The sequence below is a fragment of the Diplotaxodon limnothrissa genome, linkage group LG7 (genome assembly GCF_057381915.1).
Source record: "Diplotaxodon limnothrissa isolate DT_005_m linkage group LG7, D_limnothrissa_male_GT1.1, whole genome shotgun sequence".
Classification (NCBI taxonomy): domain Eukaryota; kingdom Metazoa; phylum Chordata; class Actinopteri; order Cichliformes; family Cichlidae; genus Diplotaxodon; species Diplotaxodon limnothrissa.
In genome coordinates, this window is record NC_140602.1 from 68,670,527 (window position 1) to 68,680,639 (window position 10,113).

Genomic DNA, 10,113 nt, shown 5'->3' on the forward strand with positions numbered 1-10,113 from the left:
GCCCACCAGGTATTAAAGCCATAAAGCCTTTGAATGAAAACAAATGCTGTTGTGACAGTGATGTACAGTCTTTTTGGTATATGTATGATTTCTATACATTTTACGTCAGATAAAAACTTTCTTCGCAAGATTCAGATAATTATTTAATAAAAGCTAGATATTTTAAATGAGAATAAAAAAGAAAAGTATTTCTTTATGCCCTCCTCTCCCTGTTAATGCCCTACCTGGCCCCCTGGCAACACTTTGCTAGACCCGCCCCTGCACAGTTACCAGCTGTCAGCTACATAAAAAAAGGATCCTGGTGTTATTTGTCTCTCAGAAACAGTTCATAACTTCAACTCATTCCTGTCACCTAAAAGGTAAACCTGTTTCTCCATCACCTGTTCAGCTCTGATGATTCAGTAAGGACATCTCCTGGTTTCATCTTCATGTTTCCCTCTCACCACATATCCAAACCGACATCATGACCAGCAGCTTTACAGCTTTACAGCTGTGGCTCCAGCAAACATTCTAACTAAATAAATTCTAACAACAGCTGATCAAGCTTAAACGTGCTGCTGCTGTTTAGCGCGACATCTGCTGGTTTCCTCTTTCTGGCTCAAAGTGGGTGATAAACAAACAAGAGAGACGATCAGCTGATCATTGATCAGTTTCATGATTGAAGTAGCAACAGGAGAGAGAGGAGAGATAATGAGAGGAGAAGAGGCAGCTGTGCAGCGTAAAGACAGAATAAATCCAGTTTTGTGTCTTTTTCCATCCTAGCTGAAGTCCGGGACAAACTGCGTCTCTTCTCAGCTCAATACCAAACGCGTAATATTTTCTATGAATGAGGGACCATTCCATTTTTTAAGGAGCTGTTGGCAACTCTACTAACTAACCTTATGAATAAAATAAAGTTCACTATCAGTAACATCATAGCAACCGAACATCTGTATAAACTTGTCATGCTAGCTCACACAGTATGAGGTATTGTAACTGACTGTAAAAAGTCAGCACAACGAAAATAAACTCCACCTAAACTTGGTTTATATCTGACCCAGATAGACTGCAGGTCATAACTTCTTACCTGAAGTTCAGTTCACCTGACACTCGGACTGGTGGCCGCCTCGGGGCTCTCCTCCTCGGGTCTCTCCTCCTCCTGCTTCCCCTTCCCTCATCCACCTGCTGGCCTCTGTGGAAGCCCCGCCATAGCCACCACCAAACAACTGAGTTATTTTTACACATCGACCTGCATCTTATAACTCATAACTCTTATGTTAAGTGGGGGAACTTGCACAATCGGTGGCTAACTAAATACTTTTTTGCCCCACTGTACACTCACTGGCCAAATTTTTGTTAGATACACCTGTTGAGCTGCTCATTAGGTCAAATACCTAATCAGCCTATCACATAGCAGCAGCTCAGTGCATTTAGGCATGTATACATTAATAAGATGACCTGCTGAAGGTCAAAGGGGATTTAAATGACTTTGAACATGCATTGTTGTTTGTGTCGGACAGGCTTGTCTGAGTATTTCAGAAACTGTACAACCATCTAACCGGTTTATAGAAAATGGTCTGAAATGGAGGAAATCTCCTGTGAGCAGCACTTCTCTGGGAAAAAATCACTTGTTGGTGCCAAAGATCAAAAGCGGAATGAGCAGATTACTTACAGCTGTAAGGAAAGCAACATGAACTCAAATACCCACTTACTTCAACCAAGTTATCAAGAAGAGCACCGCTGAAAGCACAATACGTTGAACCTCGAAGCTGATGGCCTAGTGTCACCTGCTGGATAGAGGTGAAAACACAAAGCAAACAATGTCTCTTTCATCTGTTTCACAGCATGCACGGGAACTGGAAACTCGCCGAAGGGAGGCAGAGGAGAGAGAGCGGAGGAAGCAGAGGGAGGTGCAGCTGGAACTGGAAAGACAGCTGAAAGAGGCTGTGATGGTAAAAAAAAAAGTTTTCCACTTGACACCAATTATGTACAGAGTCTTTTCTCCTTGACTTTGATCTTTGAGAACTCCAGCAAAATGTTGACTGTCATTATAAAATTCACACCTAGTCTTTAATGATTTGGAAAAATGGTTATGACAGTCCAGGAAAAGGTAATTCAGGAATAGGTCAGTTTATACCGCTCTGTTGGTGCATCTGTTTATGTAGCTGTGTGTGTGTGTGTGCATAGATAAAAGACAGCATGCAGGCTGAGATGCAGGTGAAGGAAAAGGAGGCTGAACAACAGAAGAAGAGGATCAGGGAGCTGGAGCTGACACAGCAGCAGCTGGAAGTTGCCCTTAATATGGAGATCCAGGCTCGGCTGGAGGAGGAGAGGGCCAGACTGGAGCTTGAGCGGTAACAATGGATTTCTAACTCTTATTATGGCCCTTTATTATTTTATTTGTGATGGAGATCTGAGATATCCATGAGAAGTATTAACATTTTCAGTTGCTTCTTCCCTTTTTCCCCTCCTTCAGGTTGCTGCAGGCTGAAGATGAAAAGAGGAAACATTTCCAGCTCCTCCAGGAGCAGCAACGTACAATGCAAAACCTCAGCCCCATACAGGAGCTGTCAGATGGCAGTCCCGATGAGGACACCCCCTCAGCCCTCAACTCTGCCTCTCAGGAGCTCCAGGATCTGCAGGCATCTCGCCAAAGAAGTCACCAGCGTCTGGAGGTGAACAAGTTTGTTTTGACTGGCTTTGTGAGCAGCATCTTATTTAGTGCTCTTCTAAAACAACACTGATGAAGATGCCTGCATGATTTTTGTTTCCAGGAGGTTCAGGAGAGGCTGAGGAATGCCAGTCAACAGGTACGGCACTGGAACATCCAGCTGAACCGACTGATGACCCCCATTACTCCTGCAGGTGCGGTATTCACTTTGCCTCTTTGCAGCACAGACTTCTGGAACAGAGTGTTAGTATAGTTAATAACAGTGTAGACCAGGGGTGTCAAACTCAAACACACAGTGGGCCAAAATTCAAAACTGGATCAAAGTCGCGGGCTAACTTTAATATTTATTGAAATATATTTATTCCTCCAGATATAAGAATGAATCTTTTCTTATGGACTCAAACACATTTTGCTGAAAAACTGAATATGGAACAAGCAAAGCTTAATACTAAACAATATATATATTAGCTGTATAATACCAGTAGGCCAGCTCTAATAGTAATTTGGTATGGCTTCGCGGGCCAAATGTAATTAGGTTGCGGGCCAAATTTGGCCAGAGTTTGACACCTATGGTGTAGACCATATAATCTGTCAGATAATTGCATTAAAATGCTACAAAAGGCACCTACCCCCAAACATGTCAAGAGATTCATTCAGTGACTTGAATGAAAGAATCTGACTCACCTCAAGTTAATTAAAATTAAAAATAAATCTTATTATGATTTAAACACGGAAATCTTAAAACGAAAAATAACCGCATGCACAGTTGTTACAGGCTGCAAACATGTTTTATACTGCTTTGAAGTCTGGGACAGCATCATAAGAGGCATAACTGATCTCACCATAGTCCCATGAAGACTCAAGATGAGTGTTTTCACGACTGCCATCTTGGTGTTTTGAAATCAGGCATGATGAATGAAGGGAAGAACTGTCTGTTAAGGTTCTCAGTCGTTCAGGTCATCGTAGTCTAAGGAGCTTGGAAAGAAAAGCATCTGGACTTCTTTAAGTTTCTTGAAGAGCATTTCACCTCTCATTCAAGAAGCTTCTTCAGTTCTCTGAAGAAATTCTGAACTGAAGAAGCTTCTCAGATGAGAAGTGAAACATCTTCAAGAAACTTAAAGAAGTCCAGATGCTTTTCTTTCCAAGCTCCTTAGACTGTAGTTAAACTTCACACACTGGACTTGTCAGTCACACATCCTTCGCCAGTAGGCATTCCCAGAATGATCTTTCCCCTTCTGACGCTTAGAATGACCAAATATGTGCAAAATGGACAATTCCACATGCCACCATGTCAGTCTTTTATTAAATATGACATGAAACAAATGACTGAGCCATTAAATTTGTCACAAAGGTGTTCACCTAATTCCAGGCAAATGGAATAGACTTCTATGGGACCATAAGTCTTTTTGCACTTTGACATTTGTTTTACTTTTCAGATCTGTAACCTATAACTTTTATACTGTATGTGTTTTGATCATAGGAGTCTACTTACTTACTTTTAGCACGTTTAGCAGATGATGTTGGCTTCTTTTTTCAGTACTGGAGCTTCCTGCTCATTGAAGACTTTTCTAAAAGGAAATGCTTAATCCAAAATGGCGTTTTAAGGGCTTGGATTAATGTCAATTTCAGCAAATATTCTTTCTTATGTTAAAAGAACATGGATCTCTGTCAGTGATAACTTCTGACTTTATAACTCAAATTTTAAGAGAGAGCTTCACTGCTAAGCTCTCATCTGTGTGGGTGTCACGGTTCGCTTGAGGACTCACACGCAGGACTCAGAGGCACAGTCTGTATTTATTACAGTTCCACCAGGTGTATATACAAACAGTGCAGGGGATAGTGCTATATACAAAGCGGTGACAGGGAAAAGGCTCTGGGGAAATCCAGGTAGGGAAAAGACACTTGCTCCTCTTCTGACTCTCTCTCCAAACACCGCTCGGGGGATGCAGAGTCGGGTCCAGGGGATCTATGTACAGAAGGAAACACACGTTAGAGGTTTTGCACAGGGAAGCAAAAGAGAACTTGCTCAGAGCCGGGCTGCACTGACGCGAGTCACACACAACGATCCAGCGATGAGTAGAAGCCACTCCCTGGCTTAAATGCTGGCTGCACTGATGAGGCCCAGGTGTTTCCTCCTCAGAGGGGCGTGGGCCGAGGGCGTGAACCCACCATGAGTTCCGCCCTGGCGAGAGAGAGAGAGAGAACACTACTAGTCAGCGGCCTGCTGATCCCCTGGCCGTGACAGTGGGGTTCAAATCCCTTATTCAGATTAAGATTTTATGTGACATTACATTGGCAAAAATTAAATTTACTTGAATAATGTGAGTATTGGAGTAAGTACTTGAGTAGTTTTTGAATAACTTTAATTTTGTAATGTGCATATTTTATGAATAATGATGTTTCAATACTTTAATCTACTGAATAAGTAAGAATTAGACTTAATAATCTTTTTACTTTAAAAAGGGAAATTGTGTACAATCTTTTATTCTCCAAAATGCACATAATAAAAATGTTTTGGGGAATGTATATGCTTTTTAAAAACCAATTGCTTCTTACTTGATGCATGCTATAACTTTCAGCAAAACTGAACTAAAATTTGTTAACAAGCTTACCAAATAAGAAATGTTTTGTGAATTTTCTTTGCAGAGCGACTGGAAAGCCGGCTGTTATCAAAGCCCACATGCCCTAAAAAGGAGGACGCGCTGGCCAGTAATGAGTTCATCACTAAGTTTAAGATAAGAGTTGATCAGAATAGAGGCGATGATGAAAGTCTGGAGCATCAGTTGGAGGCTGCCAACCTGTCTGATGAATCGTTCGAGGCCCAGACAGAAGTCAACGGACAAATATGATCACAGACATTTTAAAAACACGAGTTGAGAGTTAAGGGGGAAAAATATTGTAATAAGTATATATTTGAATTGCACACTAAGATATAAAGTGATGGCAGCGAGCACAGTGTTTCAGGATTTAATTAAAAACACATCTGACTAAGACCAACTGAAATTTAGAGTTGTGTATAATAAAGTTTATTCATGATTCAAATCTGTAATAATTTTCTTTCTCTTTTGTCCAGCTGAATCTCGCTACAGCTTAAATAAAAGAAAAGAATGTGTTTTGAATATATTAAACTATTCTCTCTTTTTCTTTCTTTCTTTTTTTCTTGGTGGGTTTTCTTTTGCAATCAAACGCAACATTATACAATTATATAGTATAGTAAGAAATATCCTTTAACTTAATTTAGTATTTGTTTTTTCATTTTTGTTTTTATTGTTTCCCCTTCAGTTTTGTGCTTATAACATGTTCTAATCTGACATATTATGCAGTAAATTATTTTTGCAATAACTTAACAGGCCATTGTGGGAGCCAACATTCACTTATCAAAGACATATTTGTATATTCTGTGGACTGCTTTATGGTTGTGTCATTTAGAAACATAAGCCACAACAGACTTCCACTGGAGAGTACTTAAAAATGTATTTTTATGTAAAGATCTTTTAATAACTACTATATTAAGGGAGAACCTATTGTTACATGGATTAATTGTACAAACTGTAGAGAAATAAGTTTAAGCGTGCAATTTTTTATTCATTTTTAACTGTATTAATGTTTTTATGTTAATACAGCCGCCTCATATCTGTTTCCTCAGTGTTTTTTAAACCATGTACTCCATCTATGAGTAAGAACATGAATAAATTCCTTTCCAAATTTGTAGTTCTTTTTTCCAACACACAGATGCAGGTAATCTTTTGCACCAAGGCGTTAAAGAAATGCTAAGAAAAAATGAAAATACTACGTTGCAACCTGTGTGTGTGTGTGTTTATATATCTGTATCTATATAGATATAGATATATATGTGTATTCGTACCCTTTTTTCATCATCTAGTTTCCTGTGCCAGATCTTCTACTGATCCACTGAGGCAGACATGTAAAAAACATGAACTAAAGCATATTTCTGTATATAAACAGGACTTTAAATCTTTATCAACAGCTACTTTAGAGGAAATTCTTCAATAAACTGCAACCAAAGGCTCAACTCAGAGGACAAAACCCAACCTGTTATAAATAGTGTGACACCAAACTTTCTCTTGTGTAAAGTTACAAATAGGAGTAATTATCCACAGAAGCTTTTATACATAATGAAGTTATAATTCGTCCTGTAGAAATTGTACATTTAAGCTATATAGTTCCCTCTGTGATAACTCTGCTATGAATGCCTCTTATTAACTTTTATGCTTTTACAACCCACTATGAGCAAACACTCAGCAACAGTGGGAAGGAAAAACTCCCTTCTTGAAGGAAAAAACCTCTGGTAGAACCTGGAAATCTGTCTAAACTAGTTGGGGGTTAGAGCAACAGATGCAAGTCTTCAGATCATTTGCAGTGTGACTGTCTTTGTGCACACTTTAACCTGATTCAGTTTTCTTATTTGTCAAAATGCACCATGGGTAAAAAAAACAAAACAAAACAAAATAGTAATGAAGGAGAATCCTCAGCAAAGATGAATTAAACAAGTTTTATTTTGATCCAATTTTACTTTAAGTAAAACACATCTTTATTTGATGACTTTAATGTCATCAAATAAAGACAGTTTTGATGGAGCTCCTGACCCAGCCCAAGCTCTCTATGAAGACGAGGAAAAACTCCCCAGGGGGCCAGATCGATGGGAAGAAACCTCGGGAAAGCCCATTCAAAGAGAGATCCCCTTTCCTGGGATGGCTGGGGGGGTTACAGGAAGTCCGAAAAAGCTAATTTTTTATTTATTTATTTTTTAAGATTGACCCATTCCTGTCCAACAGAAAAAAGAAAGGAGGTTACCACAATGTATCACACTTATATGATAAGGTGTGAATTGTGTGTTTGTGTGTGTTATCTTAGCCAGGGGTGAAGCTGGAGCTCCTCCAGTGTTGGGCGCTTCTCCGGGGCTATAGTTAAACATGCCTCCAAGAAATTCTGGCATTCTTGAAAGAAAGAAAAGATCAAAAAGATGAAGATGATAGTTCTAGTGATCCAAGGCATCAGTGAATCTGGAAGTGTGAAGTTTTCTTACCTGTGGACAGACGCTTTTTGATGCTCAGTTTCTTTGCGAGGAACCTCTCGGTACTAAAGTGCCGTGCATGAAGCGCTTCATACAACACCACTCCCATTTGCCACACCGTGGTGGGTCCACACCTGTAGCAGCTCCTCCTGTACCACTCGGGAGGGGTGTGAAGAGGAGTGCCTAACAAACAGACACAATTACAATTTCTTCTAAAACAAAAGACACAAATTGTTACATCTGTGAAAAGCAGGAGCAGAATATGTTACCATAGAAGACGCGATACAGAGATCGCTGTTTAACAAAGCAGCTCAGTCCAAAGTCAATGATGCGAACTCGAGGCACATCGGAGCCGGTCTCAATCAGAATGTTTTCTCCCTTGATGTCCCGATGAAAGATGTGTTTATCCTCAAGTTCCTTTACAGCATCAACTAGTTGCTTCAGAATGACCTGGAAAAGATGAAAAACACAATAATGAGTTAATGCTTTTCTGCCTTGATTGAATGCTGTACAGTCTAAGGCTCTCCCAGTCAACCTACCTTGGCCTTGTCCTCTGGTAAAGTTCTTCCATTTTCTGCTTTGTATTTTTGCAGGTCCACAGCGGGGACAGGTCTCTCCAGCACCAGGATCAGCTCTTTGCCAAGGTCGAACCACTCCAGCAAGGACACAGGTGCAGATATTCCCACTGACCCTTCTGCTTCACCTGCAAGTTTAACCATAATGGCCACTTCCACCGAGAGCATCTTCCCGCTTTCATCCTGAAATATTACAACAAAGTGGATGATGAGGAACGCCGCATTCAATCCAGTAATGTAAAACTAATTCAAGTGTTGGACGCTTACCGCCACTTTGCAGTAGACTTTATTTTTGGGAATGTGTTTGATGGCAACCTAGAAGACACAGAGCATTGGTGAGCATTTCCTCAGTATGACATAATGAAAGGTGGAAACACAGCAGACGTCTCAGTTTACGATATTATCCATTATCTGCGTTACTGCCTGTCTTACTACCATCATCTGAACACTTACTGGAAAACGATCTTCTATCCGGTAGCCAGAAAACACTGCTCCGCAGCCTCCTTCTCCGAGCTGGTGCTCCTCCACATATCTGGCTTGGAATTCACCTGAACAGACAAAACAGCAAATCTTGTTTTATTACAGCTGTGACACAAATTACTCTCCTCTGTAGCCTAAATGTTCCTTTTGCCCTTCCCCTGAATATAAAACCCAAGCTGCTTGCTACTTACGTTTTTGGTCTGCCACTGATTTTTTGTCCTGGTCCACATTCCTTTTTTTTTTCTTGGGTGACTCTCTATCGTCTCCCGTGGCCTTTCTTTTGCCATTTTTTGCGCACACCTGTTTGTTGTTCAAGTCTGGAGATGTGGAAAACACCAAAAGCACATCAGCTCACTGGATGATAGACACAAACACTAAACACCAATATCTTAAACCTAGCAACCACACTTAATCTACCCCCTTATTCAACTAATTAGCCTACCTTTACCAGAGTCCAACGAGGAGGATGCTTGCTCCTTGTCACCGCTCATATGGTCAAGAAGTTTAGCCCTCTTTGCTTTCTTTGTTGTGTCCTCTTCATCTTGCACAACCTTGCGCTTCACTCCTTTGACCACATCTGAGCTGGTGGAAGGACCAGCCTGCTCAGCGACCCTCCTCCTTTTCATTGGGGTCTTCTTTTCAGGACTGGCCTTTCTTTTAGCAGTCCTGCTCTTACGATCTATAAACGACAACAACACAGTGGTGAAAAAGAGTCCCCGACATCAAGACTGGAAGCAGTTTGATGGCAAAGAATTTGAAATTGCTTTTGCTTAAATGATCACAAGTTTAATCTTGGGATGAAAAAAAAAAACTGATCAGTGCGAGTTGATACTAGGTTTACTAAGTCTTAGATCTTGATGACACTTGTTGGTCTGTTTTTACTGTTGAGTCCAAGAATAAACTTATTACATTATTTTACCAAAAGACCGGTAACCTTTCTTTGATTAGACATCTTGTATTAAAGCTATTTTCAATCAAACATATGATTCAATTGCTCTAAAAATGATTCACACAGTGTCAACATTTCTAGGATTTGGATTTTACCAGGATTTGATTTTATTATTTTACTTACCTTGATCTCCCGAATCTTTCTTATCGGCTGGAGTGGCAATTTTTCTTGTTTCCTTTTTCATTGTAATTTCGGAGACCCTTTAAAATCGAAAATGTAAACCGTAATGAGCTAAGATTGAGTTAATATTCCTTCAAATGTGCACCCTTCAAATGCTTGACTTTTCTAACTGAATTCTGTAAGTGAGCTTTATAAGTAAACTCTGGAAACTACGGCAACACAACATAGAATCTTGCCTTTCAGTGACTTCACTGACTGCCAGTAGTTCAAAGTAGTTTACAGAAAAACACTGGCAGACAAAGCC

The 10,113-nt window shown here is 40.1% G+C and overlaps 1 protein-coding gene across 1 annotated transcript; it reads right to left on the reverse strand.

Moving 5' to 3' along the window:
- Window positions 1-7,489: 7,489 nt before the first annotated feature.
- Window positions 7,490-9,873, reverse strand: LOC146629704 (serine/threonine-protein kinase pim-1-like). The gene is made up of 9 exons (XM_085358814.1): window positions 9,813-9,873; window positions 9,183-9,419; window positions 8,932-9,057; window positions 8,714-8,808; window positions 8,528-8,575; window positions 8,225-8,443; window positions 7,955-8,135; window positions 7,698-7,868; window positions 7,490-7,608 (listed from the first exon to the last, which is right to left on the reverse strand). The coding sequence occupies exons 1-9, from the start codon at window positions 9,871-9,873 to the stop codon at window positions 7,517-7,519; spliced, it is 1,230 nt and encodes a 409-aa protein (XP_085214940.1). The 3' UTR covers window positions 7,490-7,516.
- Between the last annotated feature and the right edge of the window lie 240 nt (window positions 9,874-10,113).